Source organism: Leuresthes tenuis, unplaced genomic scaffold (genome assembly GCF_036924035.1).
Source record: "Leuresthes tenuis unplaced genomic scaffold, fLeuTen1.0.hap1 SCAF_8, whole genome shotgun sequence".
Classification (NCBI taxonomy): Eukaryota; Metazoa; Chordata; class Actinopteri; order Atheriniformes; family Atherinopsidae; genus Leuresthes; species Leuresthes tenuis.
The window spans coordinates 13,581,561-13,601,390 of record NW_027325362.1 but is presented as its reverse complement, the minus strand read 5'-3'; the positions used below and the strand labels follow the sequence as shown (position 1 = coordinate 13,601,390).

At 40.0% G+C, this 19,830-nt stretch overlaps 1 protein-coding gene across 1 annotated transcript in view; it reads left to right on the top strand.

The window, feature by feature from the left end:
* The window catches only part of spock2 (SPARC (osteonectin), cwcv and kazal like domains proteoglycan 2), a 28,209-nt gene extending 8,832 nt beyond the window's left edge, over positions 1-19,377 (top strand). Inside the window, exons 2-10 of the mRNA XM_072390902.1 lie at positions 2,783-2,828; positions 12,446-12,560; positions 12,920-13,025; positions 14,304-14,412; positions 14,568-14,702; positions 15,983-16,201; positions 16,371-16,433; positions 17,724-17,855; positions 18,382-19,377. Coding sequence (XP_072247003.1) covers positions 2,783-2,828; positions 12,446-12,560; positions 12,920-13,025; positions 14,304-14,412; positions 14,568-14,702; positions 15,983-16,201; positions 16,371-16,433; positions 17,724-17,855; positions 18,382-18,527 — 1,071 coding nt within the window. The 3' untranslated portion in view covers positions 18,528-19,377. The remainder of the gene's footprint in view (positions 1-2,782; positions 2,829-12,445; positions 12,561-12,919; positions 13,026-14,303; positions 14,413-14,567; positions 14,703-15,982; positions 16,202-16,370; positions 16,434-17,723; positions 17,856-18,381) is intronic.
* Positions 19,378-19,830: the final 453 nt, after the last annotated feature.

The window sequence follows — 19,830 nt, the reverse complement described above, 5'->3', positions numbered from 1 at the left end:
AAGAAGAAGACTTGATGCACATTCCTGGGAATGGAAACAACTTTACGAACTGTGTCTGACCAGGCAAAGATTAAAATGACACGACTCACCAGCTCATTTTTCCAATCTGAGTGGGGAAAAACAATGACCTGACGTGATTTATGAAGCCCTGACTCCCCTTCTAGTTTAATATCTCAGATTAATCCAGAGATTAAAATCATTTCTGGGGAGGAGCTCTCTCCCTGTTCCTCTTGTGAAAGTCCATTGCAATTCACATTTCTCTCCACAAGGTAAGAGTTCGTATTTAGAATTAGCTCAGATTCACAGACTGGAAACTCCTTTTATGGTTGTGTTTTCATCTCGCAATCATATCTTTAATGAAAAAATAGCAGCGATCTAGGAGTGAAATGATTTCTTAGATTGTGTAAATTGCCCAACCCCTGGTGCTTCTCTGATACTGTGCACACATGTGTTTGATTAATCCACAGAATAACAATATCAGCAGCAATTTCGAAAAGAAAGCTAACTATGAATCTCCATTCGGCCCCTTGACATCTCCACAGGAGAGTGTCATGACTGTGTCCTTTGTTAGTGATGAGGCCGTGATGCACTCTGCAGTCACCATGAACAAACCCTTCTGGATAACCACAGAGAGCACAGGGTGCAGCTGACAGCTGGCATTTGCTCAGAAACGCCTGTCAGTCACATGTATGATTTGCCAGATAGACACACACACATACACATTTCAACCACTTTCCTGTTTGTTCAAGCACAAGCACACTTTCTTTCTGTCACACTTTTTTTTTTACGGATCTCCACGACACAGTGCAGTTCCTCCTGAGTTGAACCCAATTTTTCAGTGGACAGGCAATGATTTACTTCCACAGATAGAAGGAACTGGGATCTGTCAGTCAGTATTGTGGAGCATGGGTCAACACCCTGCCATCTTTGTTGCTGCGGCTAAGCTTCCCTGCTCAGTTTAAAGAGAGGAGATCCTTCGGATTTTATCAGTGTGATCACAGAGTTCCTGGATTCAGCCGAGTGTTTTCATCTCTCAGCCTGCTTCCCTTAATCACTCCTGTGTGATTAAGACAGCCTTCTTATCACCAGAATTTTGATCTGTGAACATATTCGAGTGATGTAAGCTCCCTGTCGTATGCCAACCTTTGCGCCTTGCTTCACGTTTCATGCTCACTTTCATTGTACGCTCAGGAGAAATTTATTTTCCTGGAATACATTTTCTGCAGCCTCTCTTTTATAAAATCATTGATTTCCAGTCTTGTCAGCGCAGCAGGACAGTTCCCTTATCGGCACAGGCAGGAGCACAAATACAGAAAAGCTGCTAAATAATGCAGGAGCCTCAACATCAATACAGGAGACATGGGAGGCATCAGATTAACGGCCAGATCGTAAACTCTTTGAGGTCTCACTCAGCTAATGCGTGACTCCATCAGGCCCAACAAGATTGAGCTACATAACTGACAATCATTCATTATGCTCAACTGGCAAGAAGGTGCATTCTTTGGTCACTGAGGTGCTGCAGTGAGCAAAAGACAAGCAGACCAACAGTGGAGTCCTTACCCAAGATAAAAATATTTATCTTTGTAAAAAAAAGCCATGAGAGTCAAAGACGAAGGTCCCAGCTTTCACGAGGGCTGCTTATTTAATTTTATCACCTTCTTGGGAGCCATTTGGCACTCACTTCCAGTACAGTAAATGTTTACAGTGATGAGTAAGTCATTGCTAAGGAGGAGTGGAGGCAAATTGTAAATATCTTGAAATAACCCATGTTTATTATATAAGGCGCAGCAATATGCTTCAAAAGCTTTACATCTGCATCATCTTTTGTGGGATACACCCACATCTGAAACCTTATCATATCATATTATAAATGTTTCTGCTTTAATGCATTCAGTGTGAATTGTGTGCTTTTCAGGTCTAAGCTGTCAGTGTATAATTGTTTTTTCCCCCAGATTAAAGAAAATTCTAATATTAAAAATTCTTAATGAGCTTCTTACTATCAGCAATAGGGCGTAATTAAAACAGGACATGTTCTGACAGAGTAAATGCAATGTATTTGTTTGGCTGGAGAAAAGTCCTCTCCTTTCCTCTCTTAAAGCTTTGAATTAAGCAGAAAGCTTGAACTTGAACATATTTTATTTTCGATATTCAGTACTACAAAGGAAAACTCGGCCTTTCTAGTGGCACTATAATATCACTGAATATATATACCTTATATCTGCATCTAAAATTTCACTTTTTCTTTTCACTAATATTGACTCTTTTTCTCTCTTTGGGCTGTCATTTCATCAGGAGGTAGAGGTCAGTTCTCTTCACTTTCTCTATAACTCTCCTTCAGCTGCCTTTGTACGATAGCTTTTTCATTCATGACTCATTTCCTTGTCTTTTTGTGCATTTTTATCTTTGCTTCTCCATCCATCTCCTGCAACCGAATGATTTTAATTAGAACGATTAATGCTCTAATTAAAATGGGGAAAAAAGCAGAGCACTTAAAAGGCACCTCACTGACGTCATACGTCTCACATATACACAGACGCTGCAAATTTGTTGAGCTCATTTCCATTAAAAAATGTACAAGTCCCTCTGTACTTGTCTGTCCCTGCTGTAACTCACTTATCAAGCCAGCGTTCATATTCTTGTCAGCATGCAGTGAAAATATAACCGATATCACTTCTCCTCTGTGATTATACTCCTATGTTATGTTGTCTGTAATACCGCCACCAACACTGGGTTCTCCTTATCCTCTGCAGCTGCTAATAAAAGATTTTCTTCATGTCTGCAGGATGATTATGTGCGTACCTGGGACGAAAATCAGGGCTCTAATGAAAGTAAGTCTCACACCGTCTTACGTATTGCTCCCCCTTGGTGTTATTTAGGTCTGTGAAAGCGATGTTTATCTTTTTGCTAGTATATTATAAATGCTTATGTGAAAAAGAATGTTTATATATATATATATATATATATATATATATATATATATATATATATATATATAAATCAGGTCCTTACCAGGTGTTAAATTAAATCAATGCAAACTCAGATGAACAGCACATGACAAATTAAACGACAACTAAACCAAAATGCAAAGACAGTGTGAAAAACTTCATTTTCATTTTCTCTCACATCATCATGGAGAAATTTTGTCCCACTCCCCTTTACAGCGTAGCTTCAGCTTAATCAGGTTATCAGGCTAAGGTCTGGAGTTTGACTGGACCATAACAACACCTTGATTCTTTTCTCACTCAGTCATTCTGTTGTAGATTTGCTGTTGTGTTTTGGATCATTTGTATTCCATGACCAAATTCCAGCCAAGCTTGAGCTGTCAGACTCCACACTTGACACTTGAATACTTTGGGATGCAGAAAATGCTGGTTAGTTGTAGAAGATGTTGCGTTTAGTTTTTTATCAAATGAGGTGCTGTGCATTAGGACCAAATCATCTCCACTTTGGTCTCTCCTGTCCAAAGGACATTGTTCCAGAAGTCAGATGAATAACTTTGCAAACCTAACCTGTGCTACCATGTTATTTTTTAAGTTAGAGGCTTTTTCCTGCAGTCCTTCCAAACAAGTCATCATTTTTCAGTCCTTACTTAATTGAACTGTCATGAATTTTAACATGTGGCATGCCAGCTGAGGTCTTTAGAGTCCAAGGTAGCTCTTGAGTTTTTTTGCGGCTTCTTTGAGCATTGCACTGTCTGACCTTGGGGAGAACAGGCCAAGACATTCACTCCTAGGAAGATTGACAGCTGTCTTGATTATTTTCCACTTGTACATAATCTTTCTCATTGTAGAACGATGGACTCTAAATTGTTTAGAAATGCAACAACCCCTCTAAGATTGATGGCGGCAACAATTGCTTCTCTGAGATCATTGTTGATGGTATTCATTCATTAATTTATTTCATTATTCTTATTTTACTTTTATTTTTTTCCCCTTGGGCTTTGCGTTAACACACACCAGAATGCTTCAGACCAGCAAACTGCCTAAACTTCTGCTTTTAAAGCGGTGCCCACACCTGCTGAAGATGAGGTAATCAATTGCAGTTGATTAGCAGCACCAGGCTCCTACTTACTTTCTTAATTAAGGGTTTTGGCTTATTTTTTTGTTAAAGAAGCACAAGCACATTAATTACAAGTACATTAATTATCTTTAGGCAAAGTTAAACTTTAAAGATATAACTCAACAGCTTGTTTGAACAAACGCCAAAAATGGTTTTGTTCTCATTCACGATTTGATTTAACTTTTTTAAATCTCATACTATTAACGTTAATGATTTCTTTAATTACTTGAATTGTTATTCTATATTGTATGACATTCTTTTAAAAGACAAATTCTTCAAAGTGACTGACTTTTTTGATGCAGCACTTCTTAGAATTCAGAGTCCATTTCAGTTTCCTCATAAAGTGCAGTGGCAGCACATTTGGTTAAAAAAAAAAGAGCTGTAATCACAAAAAATAAGAGTTTGCATGCTTGCATATCGTGAGGAAATCTACACAACTCAAATCCAAGCAGACTTTAGACTCCTAGATATAAGAAGTATAATACCATTTCAACAGTAAGACCGGCCACAGCCAAACCCATAAAGCAACACTATTTTACGGCCTCCTCACAGCACAACATCAGCGTGAAGTCCACTAAGAGAGCACATGGGCATTGTTAATATTCTAGTGTCTTATTGTCATTTTCCTGTAAAATATATTTGAGGAATCTTCATGATGATACAATATTGATAAGCCAAAGGTACTGCATTATGCATATAATTCAAAAGACAGATGCATGCATTAGAATTTGCAAACGCATACAAGACAAGGTCAAGTTGTAGTGAACCCAGAGCTGGATTTTCTAATTTGAGATCACAAATTATTCAGTTGTGAGCAAGAAATTTGTTAATGACACCGTCTGTGCTCGGTGTAGATAGGTAACTTGGTAAATCTCCTCTATAAAGGACTTGAGCTGGAGTCATGCGATGACCCTGAATGTCTGAGGTCTCTTCCTCGACTCGTGCAGCAACTGCAGACCTAATTAATCCACTAGCAGATGAAGTCATGACAGAGCCGTGTCCTCAACCATTGTCTCTTGATTTGCAGTTTGAATTAACTCAGCTGAGTGGCAGAGTACATTAGCGCAATTTCCAAGGGGTGTAGTGATGGACTAATTGTGATTTCCAATGAAAGGCCAGAGAGAGTTAAAGGCATGAGAAGAGAGGCTGGAAGCCAATATGCCTTGATTTAGTGTTACACGGCTGGTATTAACATTATTCCTGCCAAGTTTAAGGCAGCTTGGACATTAGAAAAACTGTCGATTGGTGAGGGAGTCAGAATCGAGTTGACAGGAGAGTGTGACAGGTGCAGATATAATTGAAGCTATGTCTTGTTCTTAGCCATCCATAAAGAGGCAGCTGAGGGCATTTGGGCTGCAAAATTAACCAAACAAAAACACACAAAACTGTTGAGAAACAAGGTGAGCAGTTCCATGCTTGTGTTTAGTGTTAGCTCTATTTCTCGACAGGGTCTGTTGACTTGACTGTCAAGGGCTTCGTAAGGATCAACTTCTTTTATACTCATCCTATCATTCAGTGATCCTTTGTGCAGCAGCATTTGAGATTTTCTTCTCATCCAGTGTTTTGTCAATTTTTGAGAGGATTGTGTAACATGAATCTATAATTCATCATGTCACAAACCTAATGCAACAACACAAATTTGGAGTTTTCCAGGTTTTATAACCAAGTAACTTAAAATCGTGCATACAGTGAATTAGGCTATACTTACATGTATATTGATCCTCCACAGAGAAAGTTAGAAGCAGAAGAATGTGTTCAACATTTCAGTCAACAACTCGATTCCACTCACCTGCGTGTAAACTGTTTCAAGCATGGTTAAATAGTCCAAAAATGCACGAAACCGTACTGAGTGAAATTTATCACCATTCAAATAATCGACACAGCTCAGATTTCTCTGTCTTGAAAAAAAAAGAAGAACAGAAACAGATTATATGCACTCTGATCTTATCCTTCTCTTTGTGGGAAAGAAAAAAATTACAACTTTGTTTGATCCGACAAACACTCACATGCCCAAACATCGGTTGGGGCTTTCAGTAGAATAACTTTTGCGAGGGAAATACGAAGCACACAGACAGGGAACCCACTCTCAGCCTATTCTCCGGGAAAATACAATGCCATAAAACAAAAACAGCAATTTATCTATGCCATACATTTTTAAACTCATGTGGACAGTGTTAACATAGCAGTCCTCTGCTGGAGTCAGATAGAGCACATTTAATAGATGAAGCTGATATTTGTAACAAATGACCCCAAAGTTGTTTGTGACCGCAGAGTCAAACACGAATAAAGCATTCAAGTATCTAAACAGTGCACAGACTCAGTTGCAAACTCCAATGCCACCAGCTGCATTTTTCAAGGTCTCCAAATACGACGTATTCATAATGAAGCTTATTCACGTTATTCTGCCTGAAATTAAGGTAGTATTTGTAGTTCTTCATTTATGTTGAACTGCAACTGCAACTGTTTTAACTAGTCAGATAACATTATTGGTTTATTGAAGCTCATCTTTACCGTGGGATTTACAGTGTTGGTTTGGTCAATGTACAAATGTGCCTTTTTCATGAGTTTTTCACATCTCATCTCAAGGTAAAGAGACTTGCTGTAATTCAGAATTCTCTAATGTGTCTCTGATCCACAGAGCTCGAGTAAGTTTGGTCTTACAATTGTGGAATTGTTACTGACTGAATTTTATTACTTCTTTGACACAAGGGTTTCACAATGTAGTCTTGGGATTAAGTGATCATGGCTGTCTCTCTGTGAAAAGAATAAGTTGGTGTGAAATGCCTTGTGAGAAGCTTTAAATGTGTTTACATGACACACGATGTTTAAGTGTGGAGTGTGATTTAAAAGGCACGTGTTGTCTTGATTTAATTATTCAGAATCTCAGGCCAACAAAGGTGCAAAAGTCTAAAATGTATGTTTTCTGTTGTGTTGTAATTATTTTTATTTGACTTGTTGCCATGTCAGAAATTGCAAAATCTGGGTGATAAACACTTTTGTCATTAAGCCTAATCCTGGCTTTGCTGAGTCAGACGTTACTGATGTGTTTGTCTGGCATTGGAGATTGAATTATTAAGTTAGTCACAGCCTGGTCTCACAGGCAATCGTTGGCATCAATCAGAATTCATCTAGCGAAGTTTTTAGATGGTATGTTTGAAAAGGAGTGCTTCTATTTTCATTTTATAAAGTTTTAAAGGCTTTAATGCATCTATTTCCTTTCCTCTCCTTTCGACATGAGGGTTCCATCTCCTGTCATTGATCCGCTCTCCTTTATGAGTAGCCTAATGAAGCGAAGGAGTGAAAAGAGGAGATTTGTCCCTCTGAGACATCACTAAATCAGTGTGATGTCTTTACTCTGGAGCTGTGAGCCTGCAGGCATCATTTCTCAGCCTGGCAGCTCTCACCGTTGCACTGCCATGCAGAAGAAGACAGAGTTTGGAACTGTCTGCACTGCTAACACACAGCGTTAGACAGTGAACACCGACAACAGACCGAGATTGTAAATTTGCATTCAGGCACTGCAGCGGCTGACTCCACTTAAGTCAGCTCTGTGTCGAGTGAGGGAGAGGTCAAGGTAATTTGCAGTTGATTTCTGCAGTCGATTCATCAATCTAGTTACTGATTGAATCGCCCTGCTCTTAAGACAGTAAACACTTCAGGCGGACACTTGTAATTTGGTTTTGTAAGAGCAAATAAGTGTAGTCACACTTTCACATACACACACCGCCACTCAAATGCTTGCAAATAGCAATAGAAAGTATCTTAAAAGACAGCCTCTTTTTACACTTTTTTTTCCAAGTGAACATTGGATTCTCAAAGGCCAATATCAGCCTGAGAGGCCAGGTGAATGGTTAATAGACACTCTTTGGCAAGTCACTGCTTTCAGATCAATGGCAGATAGTAGGAGATAAGAGAGCATGCTGAGTCCACACTCTGCAAGGCTTAGAGTTGAACACCTCTGGAGGTTATTGATAGATAACCTGGATATCTGCTGACCAGCTCAAGATGATCCAGCTCAATGAGTATTTTTATTGGAAAAATCCAGTGACAAAACTTAAAAATTCAAGTGTAAGACATCTCCAACAAAATGAATATGTTTTAACGTAGGAATAGTCAGGAAATCATACACATCTTCTGTCAGGGGAATTGGCCAGCTTTTTATATATAATGTGTATCTGCCCTGTTAAAATTGTCAGCTTCCAGAAACAGATACTACAATCCTCAATGGATTGCACCTGCCTTTCTCACCCAACACTCTACATAAATTTGACCGGCATTGCCCCTACTGTTCGACTTATGTACAAAGTTGTATCGTGTTAGTCCAGATCTCCTTTGCATCAAAGTCAATCCTCACTTTAACTTGAAATTTTAGTAATTTGGCTCCTTTTGGGAGACAAGTTTATTCACTCACTTTTACTTTAGTGTATAAACAGAGACAAGCCATGCTTCATTGGTACCTAGAAGACCACACCGCACTGATGACATTAGAGCTTGAGTGTGTAAATAGTAGATAAGAAGGCTGATGATGAGGATGTAGCCTGAGCTCTGTTTCCGTTATCCTCGATCTGCAGGGATAAACCTCATGCAAATCTGGATTGGATTAGACTGAAGCACTGGCGGGCCTAATTAGAAGAGGTTTCCTGCCACAGGCATTAGTTAAATACCAAAGGGGAGATTGTCAAAAAGTAAAAATGGAAGTAGGCAGTGGGTGCTTTGGGAACTGAATGGAGAGTGGGTGGATGCAAGGGTGAAATGGGGGGGTGGGGGCTAACAGTGCACGTCAGGCAAGTTAAGACTGAGAGCTCACAGTGACAATATCTAATAACTGGAGAAGATGAAGGAATGTGAAAATATAGAAGAAATGCTGGCTTGTAAATGTTATTGGACAGCAGGGTTTTCACATACAGTGAGGGAGAGAATTCTCAGAAGCAGCAGATTGAGCTGCAAATCACAGGCAACCCAGAAATGATTCCCAGACCACGGAGAGCCTGTTGCTATGGAAACGTCATCATTGCAGGCACTGCTTTAATCCGTGGAAGCTTGTTAAGTTAACATGAGGCTCAGGCAGCCACCTTATGCTTCTGTACTCACAACACAACGCTGTGCCAGCATTGTAGCTGCTTGCTGCAGATAAGATTTATCCACAAATATTTTGCTGTTAGAAGGCAGGATTATCCTCTCAATATCTGTGTTGCTTCTTTTCATTTCTTTGGCATAGCTCCTGGTTAAATTGATTTCAGACTACGAAGTTTTGCGTATGTGCCACCTTAACTTCTGTCTATTACTACCTTAATGGCCTTGTTCAGAAATTGTCTTCATTTCTAACATTTAGCGGTAGGTAATTCTGATTCTTTCTATGCAGTTTTGTAAAGAAGAAGAGAGTGAGACCTGTAAGGAAGAGAAAGACAGGCAGTCAAAAGAGTACAGAGCTGAAAAATAGCATGAGTACCGAAGGCTGGGAGATGTGTGCAATACTATACACTATACACAGTCAGTGCCATCTGGGATAAGGGAAGACCAGAGAATAAGGCTCCACTGTTGACAGTCTAAATGGATGAGAAGTCTGCTTCTGGGCATTCATGCCTCCAAGCTTTACCGTTTCTGCCCAGCAGCAAAGCAGTCAGTCTGTCAGTTACACAACCACCTCCATCCTGACAGTGGTATGTATTGTTTTGGATTTGCTTCTCAAATCAGATATCTGTTTGCCTAAATAATCCTGTGAAATCGGCAGCATTAATGTATTCAGCCTCTGGAAAGGACAAGAGAGGAGATGATAAGCTTGCCTGATTAATGCTAATAGCACCATAAAACAGGATAGAGTAAGAGCAAGAGATGAATGCGAGCAGCTCTGTCATACAGATGAAACCTGCTGTCAAGCTGTATTTCTGCATATTGTACTGATGGATAATGTAGATTAATACAGGGCCGTGGAAATTAAAGAGAATAGAGGGTGACATCCAGGTCAGGCTCCAGTAAGCCTGCTTGGACCAGACATTTGTGACATATGAGTGTGTGTGAGGCGCTGACACATAGTCCGATATTAGCTGCTTAAAGACAATGTGATGGATGGGGCAGAGTAAGCAAGCCAACCAGGTTTTAGCCTGCATTGTTCGGAGCATTTGTCTTACCAAAGTGTTGTATTGTATTTGGATAAGTTAATAAAAAAGTCTTCCTGTGAGGTGAATGGTCCTTCCCTCTGAGACAAATCAACTGTTTGGTATATGGAATACAGTTATGTTAACACTACGAAGTACATTTCCCTAATAAATTCAACAATCTCTGTAGAGGTGTGCATGTGTTTGTTCTTTGATTTTCTCAACTTGAGCTAATCTATTTCAAAACTCCTTTTTGCAAACAGTGAGGGAATGGCTAAAAGTTGCACGCTTCATATCAGTTGGTGCTAGATGGGATCAGTTAGAGCGAGGATCGCCTCTGTTGTGATTGGCCGATTCGCTTTAAGCTTTATCATCAGCTGTTTTTTTTTAACGCTTAACTCTTAAACAGTAACATATGTATGTGTGTGCAAATGCGTTTGGTCTGAACGTCACTTTAGACTTTCTTTTTTTTCTTTTTCTGGTTACCCTTGCAATACACACACACAGCATTGTGAAACTGCTCCACCTCCACATGTTCAAATCGCTGCATGTCAGAGCTTAGCCCCGTTCTTCAGTGTCAAAGCCTGACTGAACCACATACAAATCTGAAAATCTGCTTTCTGTATGCCCCACTCTGAACATACAGCATATCAGACAGGCCATGTATCACCCGCAGTAGGCTTTCATCAACTGCTGTGGATGACATATTGCTGGGGAAAACAATCCAGAGAACTGTTCAAATGCCGCATTGACGACAACATGAAAATTCAACACACTGAAAGAAATTAAAAACACAATGATAATGAGCTGCTGGGTAATTGGTCGCACCAGCTATGAATCTATAAATTCCACTCTCTGATTTGTTTCCCCCATGCCATGTCCTAAAAAAGTTCTGATCAAAAACCTATACATCTCCTTCATAGATGAAAGTTTGAGGTGAAGAGGGTTTAACAAAATCAGAAGGAGAAAGTAGGCAATAAGGGAAAGTAAAGAGGTTCTCTAATGGCATGGACACATTAGTGATTAAACGATTGTCAAGAAGGCTTTCAGGTGTGGACTGATAAGAGGTTTGCGGTCCCTGTAGTCCACTTTAGTTTCTAATAAAGGTTACTGCTTGGTGTTTTGAATAGGTCTATCAGATAAGTTATACCAGAGTGGATCATCAGAGCATGATGTTATTGCTAGTGAGAATACTAATAATAGAATGCTTCAACAGGAATTAGCTCAGCTGGAGAGAGACATGTGCGGGTAGGAAACTATCACTATCACAGCTTACTGATGCATCTTGAATGTCCAGTCAGATGCTGAATGGACAAAGAATTGTTTTGTTTTTCATGTCTGTTTTACACTGAATTCTGTGGCAAGTGTCCCAGATGTGCCACTCTTTCTTCTTTCTTTTTTTGATAAACAGCTGTAGCATCACACAAAAACAGACATTCTCCACGATATATGGCCAAAGAGAATCGTTGTGGGAAAAGGAGTCATGCTCAGAATGAATCCTGTAGTTTTTACTTTCAGGAAAAGTCCAGATACTGCCTTCCTCTGGAGAATCACAGTAATGTTTATCAGGGGTGTCCAGTTGATTATAGCAGAGTTTTCAGTTTTGCTGCTGTAGTTGCTTTACTGTATTCATGCTTATCTAATCAATAGAGTAAAAGCAAAGGAAGGAAACAGATATTCAGCATATCAATAAAAAGAGAGTTTATTATGCAGAGCCACTTAGTTACTGCAGAACCTGTACTCAATTAGTCTGTGACACTGTTCATGTTACAACAAGCACAACATTTAGACAGTGTTGTACAGTTTGTGGCTATGGATGATCCACATCTGCAGAACACAAAAGAAACAGTTCCTATTTCTACTGTTTTATGTGTGCATTTGTCTCAGCTCTGCTCCTTGTGCTCACTTCAGGCAATACACAGCTGTAAGTCACAGTCGCTCGACTCTGAAAAGACACGTGCACATGACCGGACAGTGCACTAATCACCACAGGGATTGTTGTAGAAAAGATTAAAGAACAAAATCATCTGCTTCACTCTGTTAGAAGGTCGTTTCTATGTTCAATATTAAGATTTTGTTATTCCCTCAGATCATCACAACATGCTTACTCTTTTCCAGAAGACCAACAGCTCTGCGCTGCTCTAACGTTTTCAAATGACTCTCAGCTTATGCTGAGCAAGTCAAGAGGAGAGTTTTACAACAGGAGTGAAATGTGCAGTGATTAGCAGAGGAACATGGAGAGAAGGACAAAAAGTGAAGCAGTCTATATCTAATTTGCCATTGTTTCCCAGATGTAGACACCACCAAGGACCCTTGTCAAAAGGTTAAATGCAGCCGACACAAAGTGTGTATCGCCCAGGGCTACCAGAGAGCTGTGTGCGTCAATCGCAAGAAGCTTGAACACAGGTGAGTGTGTGTGGCCTGTGAGCAAGAGCTGACTAATTCCCCAAACCCACAAATAGTCATAAATCCTCCTAACGCACACTGACATGAGGTCAACACAACTACTTTACTCTGTGTGAAAGTTGAATGTATTTTGCTCCTGGCCAGATTCGGAATAATGAAGCTTGTTTGTGCATCACTGCGGTACAACTTCCTGCTGTTTAATGATAAGCTAATACATTCAGACAACATGGAGGAGGCTGTTTGCGTCATGCTCTCATGCTCAGACTAGAGCTACACTATCTACTCTGAATTAACACACCAGTGGCTGTCTCAACTGGACATGGTGAGGCTGAAGTGTTTATGTGTCCACTGTCCTGCAGACTGAAGCAGCCTGCTCTCCGGTCTCCCAATGGAAACTGTCAGCCCTGTCCCATCTCCTCCACCGGACCTGTGTGTGGTTCAGATGGACACAACTATGCCTCGAAGGTACACTGACACAAGTAGATACCATTATTGTTGGGATAGAATGTAGTATTATTGTATTTTGATTGAGTCTGCACTGTGGCTCTGGAGATACAAAACACAATAACTCTCCAACGCTCCAACATTTCAACAAACACAACAACACAATTAAAAACACATTTCAGAAAACAAGGAAGCCCACAGATTTGGCAAATATCATATAAATCACAAGACTGCAGATAGCATAACAAAACTATGGACACTTAAAAAAATGTGTTCTGTAAATGATTGTTTTGAAATTTGACATGTTGCCTGGGTCCTGATGATCCACTTGTATATGATCATTTTCCTAAACTTGCAGTCCAAATTGAATGACTTCAAATAAACTGTCTGTGTATGACAGCAAAACAGCAAGACAAAGCTTATTGCACTAAACATCAGTTCATTTTTTTTCTCCATGAATTCATGTACATTTGCGTTATTAGAATATTCACAACTTTGCTTTGCAAATGAAAATCTCAAAAAGTTCAAACGTCCCATTTTTGTAGAGATTATCTGATGGGTTATGGTCCTGCTGGCTGTGGTTTGTGCTCCTGTTATACTGAATCATATGATGTTCTTCTACACTCTTCTAGATGTGTTTGCTATCAATTCTATGAGCTAATAATGTATCAGTGTTATATTCACAGCTTGTTTCTGCCCCTTCCAGATGGCCAAAACACTTTTTTTATTTTCTCAATATTAAACTGTGAATTGAACAGAAGTTATCACTGGATGTACAGTAGTTGAAGGGGGGGGGCATTCAGCTTCACGTATGGTATAATGGTTACATAATATATGTCGTGTAACCATATGTTGTGTTGAAAATTGAAAAGCAGAACAGAAATACGTTTGCTAACAGCTTCAGTTGTATATTTACTTTTGTGTTGTCCTCTTTTTGGGGTGAAGCTAACATACACCTTGTACACTCAAAGCTAAGCAGCGTAAGGAGACTCTTAAGGGAAAACCTGAGACAAAGAGCCATGATATTTGGCCTCAGAGGGACCAATTGGTGGCTTGTGGTGACAAAGTCCTATGTGTTTATTGATTAATGCTTTGTCTTTTGGATCTCTATTCCTGACCTTGTGTGCTAACTGAGGTTGAAAGGTACATTTAGGAGCAAGTTATAGATTTGAATCAAGGCTTACAGTCACTCACCTCATGAATATTTGATCCGAGGCACAGCAATAACTCATCTTACTTCACCTTTGTGTCCCCTTGTCGATGTTCCCTTGTGTGTGAATGTGTTTGTGTGTGTTCCAGTGCAAGCTGGAGCAGCAGGCATGTCTTACAGGGAAGGATCTCACCCTGAAGTGTTCAGGTCTGTGTCCTTGTCCTACTTCAGCTCCTACACTCAAGGACAGTAAACATGGTAAGACCAACAACTACTGTATGTCAAAAGAAATATGAAACTAGATAGCTGCTATAGCAGTTTCTAGCTTCACACATGCTCTCCTGCACAACAATTGTAATCGCAAAAACTGGTGAAGAGAATTATCATATCATCTTTCCCTTTGGCCTCCACAGAAACCTGTACTGGGCAGGATCTGTCTGATCTCGGCGAGCGTCTGAGGGATTGGTTCCAGCTACTGCAGAGCAATGCCAAGCAGAACAACAACAGCAAGCCAGGGGCCAGAGCCACTGCAGCCAGCAGCACATCAGGTTGCAGCTTCTATTAAATGTATCCCAAACTGCACTCAAAGGGCGTGTTACTACCTAAGTTTCCTGTAGTAAACTTTAAAGATATTAAAAAAGTAATTGAATCTAATTGCATATCTCAATTAACTGAGGGATTGCTGCTAAGAAAGTGCCACTGCAAAGATAACAGTGGAGTGGTTTGTAGTCACATTTTTTAATTCAAGGGAGTTTGTAGTCACAATCTTTAATCAGAAAAGAAGGCAATCTGGAAATGAAATCCTCACAAATTAGGTTCATGATTCTGCCATCTGTGAAGGATTCCTTTTATGTCCAGTTTGTGACATTTAGGGGGATTTATTGGTAGATAAGCAGTATTTGTGAGCATGTTTTCAGCAGTGTTTTGTGAATCACAAGAAAATGAGAATCATAGTCTTTTCATTACATTAAAAAGAGCCATTTATGTGGAAACAACACAGGTCATATTCCTCCATGTCACACCAACATGATGCGCCTGTATAAGGTGTAGCATCAGCATGTTTCCACTGTACCACTCAATGGATCCAGATTTTTTAATCTTTTTATATTTCTGTGCTGTTAGCAGCCACTGTCACTCACCTCCGTATGCTTGGTTTGCAGTCTGCTACTTAAAAGCCACACCGGAGCAGTATAATCTCAGTACAGTCTAAAGCAAAAAGATCCTAAACCAAAAGCTAACCTTAATCTGGAACCTCCTCAACCAACTTGTAGGGATTATATCTCAGGAAAAGCAGATCAACGTTGACTTTTCTGTTTTTGAGAGGTTTATTTCCTGATGAAAATGGTTTATTCATTGTAGTAAAACTTCACTGACACTGGACTGTACAGCATGGACTCTCAAGCACTATATTTGGACCCTGACCAACTACCACAACATGTCATTTATCAGTAGGGATTATCTGATGATCAGAGTGACATTATTACACTAGTTTATCTTCACATAGCAAATAGTTTACTGCTCCTGCATTAAGTAATAACAAATTGAAGCACAAGACCAACAGAATGTGAAAGCCTTGAAAATGTGGCGAAATATTTTAAAGAAACCTTTCAAACAAGACTCAAGTGTCTTTTGTACAACTAAAGACAGGGTCAACGTATGAAGTTGAAATTTTAGGTCTGTGTTGATAATGATAAGATTAGATTTTCAAAATTTTATAATTAAAAAACAAAGTAAAATTTGTAGATATTTTTCAACGGGCTGGCATGGATTTGATTTCCATTTGTGCAGCTGTATCCGGGTATAAATGAATGTATCTCTGTGTTGGCAGTGCTGGACAGGAGTCTGGTGGCCAGCTGTAAGGACTCCATAGGCTGGATGTTCTCCAAGCTCGACACCAATAACGACCTGTACTTGGATCAGGCTGAGCTGGCTGCCATCAACCTGGACAAGTATGAGGTCTGCATTCGGCCCTTTTTCAACTCCTGTGACTCCTACAGGGACGGCAAAGTCTCCACTGCCGAATGGTGCCTCTGCTTCTGGAGAGAGAGTAAGTGGTCTCGGGATGATGTGAGGGTTTCGTTTTGTGTCAGTTCAGTTTTTTATTCTTGCGGGAATCAATGATAACATTTACAGGAGATTTTAATTTAGTCTTTTTCTCTGTCCTGGGACTACCTGCGGCTTTACGTTCTCATGTTAAAATGTTTCTTTCTTTCAAGAGCCTCCCTGCCTGGCCGAACTAGAGAGGATCCAAGTACTAGACGGTGGGAAGAGAAGGTTTGGTAGGTATTTGACTTTTAATAAGATCATTGGAACCCAGTAGGATATGTTCCTCTTGTTTGAGTATTTTATCTAGCAGAAGGTGGGGATTAATCCCTGATCAGCCTTATGGATTCTGACTTGATACTGACAGACGGCAAAGAAAGGAGGCACAGGTCTGTCCGTCCATGTATGTGTCAGAGGGTGAATATGTTAGCGTGTGTGCAGATTTGGACATGAGTGTGTGTGCACTGCAGATTTTGCCTGGCTGACTGGGCTCTGAGTCAGGACTCTCCAAGGACACAGAGCGGTGGGAGGCGGAGAAGCCTGCCAGCGAGACACTTAGATCTTTCCCTGAAAGACTGGATGATCGTTAGCTTTTGGCCTTTTAAACTGCTTTAATATTACTACCGTACATTATAAAAATAGAAGCTTCTGGAATATCTAACGTCATGACAAATCCATCCATCTCAAAAGAACATGATGGAAAAAGTTCAATTTGGCCTAACAGATAAGCACAACTATGTTTTGCGTTATTTCAGTGGCTTACATGTGAACATTATGGTTCAATAAATACAATAATAAGAAATACAAATTTAAAACTTTGTTTCCTTTCTTTACAATTTGCAAGCCACCTTCACACTAACCCAATGTGCTGCAGTGTGCTGACTTTATTCCAAAGAATCTATTAAATAGATGGAAATAGCCACCATCAAATCACCCATTGATTTTTTAAACTTAGCCTCAGCATACATTACCTTTTCTGTCTTGACCTACTGAAACCAAAATTCCGGAGCATGAGTGGATCTGTCGAGAACAGCGGAAACAACGTACTCCCATTGGGAAGCAGCCCTTTCATTCATAAATATGCCCCACCGTAATGCATTTTACTCTCACTGGGACAATAATTCACAAAATGAACATCCTTCTCTCTTGAATAAGACTTGAAACTGACAATTGAGACCATAAAAGAAATTATACTTATCCAACTTATACGCAGTCACAGTCAACACCCTGCTGGTTAATATATAAACTGCAAGTTTAAGTCACAGAAAATTGACTTCATTTTGTGGAGAATGAAGGCTTATTTTATCTTTTTCACACAATGTGTGTGCTACACCTCTGTATCATTTTCCATTCACATATTTCTGCTCATTCTTTACATATACACTCAGTGTTATGTGCGATGACACAAACATGAAAATCTGTCAGATATCTGTTGTTTCTGTAATGGATTTTGGAGAAACGATGTGGTATCCAAAATAAGGTCCCTTTACCCCCGCCTGAATTTTACGTGTATGTGTAATTTCCAGGTCGATTCATTCCCAGTTGCAATGAAGACGGCTACTACAGGAAGCAGCAGTGTGACAGGGGCGAGTGCTGGTGTGTTGACCAAAATGGAGGAGAAGTAGCTGGATCTAGGATTCGTGGCAAGCCGGATTGTGGTAAGTCCCAGCAGCTGTCTGTGAGAATTTGAACTTAAAGGGTGATTGCTGTTTGAAAAACCAACTCAAAACATCCAATGCTTATCCCTTTCTTCACTGCTGCTCCACATGCATTCTGCACAAGGCCTCCTTTATGTTAAATGACTGAGGCCCACTGCAATATAGCTCACTTCAGGGACCAGTGCCACATTCATGTGTCCAGAGTCATTTGCATTCTAAAGCGCTGCTTGTCGCTGTGAGAAAAGTCTTTCAAGATAAATGGGGGCTGGTTGGAGTGAACCTGTGCCTGATAAGAATGGTTCCCCTGGCAAGGTTTAGAAATAGCTATTAAAATCCAGACAAAGTCAAACACATGCCCTCCTTTTTTTTGCCATTGCAGTCAATGTTTTAAATAGATCTCAGCATTTCTCATTGGAATAGAAAGGATTCAATCGAACAGAGTTTAGAGCAAGATGGCCACAGTGGATAATTCAATTTCCCTGCCTTTCCTTGCCTCCATGTTTTATTTCCTGTTTTTTTCTTTCAGATTCTGAAATGTCATATTCAGGAGATTTTGGCAGCGGGGTTGGATGGGAGGATGAGGAGGAGAAAGAAGCTGAGGAGACTGCAGAAGAGGCTGAAGAGGAAGAGGGAGAGGTGGGAGAGGTGGATGATGGTGGATATATCTGGTAAAGGGCAGTCGTGTAATCCAGCCTCTCAACAGAAGCATCTCAATGGTCCCAAACACACACCCACATAGACACGCACACACACAGGTCCTGCAGGCAGATGGACGTGAAGAAGCTCTTACACTCAGAACAACACTGGTTTAGGAAATGTTGAGGGAGACATTTGAATGGGAGGGTGAAAATCATTACTCGAGTATTTAATGTAACAGGATGTTCTTAAATTGGACGGGGGTGGGGTGATATCACTTATAAGAAATTATGGATCTAGAATTGAGATTTTTGTCCTCCATATTTGTGAATCTTTGTTCTCATTTGTTGTACGTCCTTTCAGCTATCTTTGAACAGTTTTTAGCTGATGCATAATGGAGACTCGAAGAAGCTGCAGGTGCATGTCATGTGCATTGCCTAAAAAAACTGAGCTAGTTTGGGTGCATCTCAATATTCACACGTTTATCTTTAATGTTTGCGGAACAGCAAAATTTCAGTATCCAGTTTTGGTTTAAGTCAGGAAAATGCCAATAAAGAGAAGAAGCCCCCGTAGTATATTGAAATGCACCCTTTTGACTTTATTGTTTTCATGTCATATGCTTCGGCTCATATGTGACAGTAGTGCTCTGTCTCATTCATGACGTATTAGGAAGACGTTTCTCACGCATCACTCTTTAGCTTGTATATAATGTGTGTATCAGAAGACAGAATGTCACCAACTAGTCAATGCCTTGAAGAGTAGCAGATTATACTGCTTAGCTGGCAAGTGTACATCGAATCATAATGTGGATCAATTATTGTGTTTAATAAAAAAATAAGCAAAATAAACTTATCTTTGTGGCCCAGTTGACCACTCTTCATCTGCATCTGTGCTCTTTTTCTTTTCATCAAGCAGTGGTGTTAGCTGAGTGTGGCCAGCTATATCCCTTTTTTCCGTCACATTGTACACCAAATAAATAAAAGGGAAATGAAGGTTTACACATGAGTGTGCACCTTTGAAGCCCCACAGATTTGAACTCAAACTTGAGGCTGATCCATGCTGGCTGCTTTGTTAGGCTCTAACTGTGAAATTGGCTGACCTAACTGCCAGCTGCCATTTATTAAAGAGTGATGAAACAAACATGACAGAAAAAAAAACACATTTATGGAAAAATCATCCCCAATTTCAATTTTGAAACACATTAATTCTTCTTACCTTTACTGACAGACCAGGCTGAGATTGAAAAGCACAAGCCTGAAACTGTCTGGAAACAAATTTTGCTGAACTTTGTCACAAATCCAACTCCAACAAAATGTGATGCGGCAAAAATACATCATAA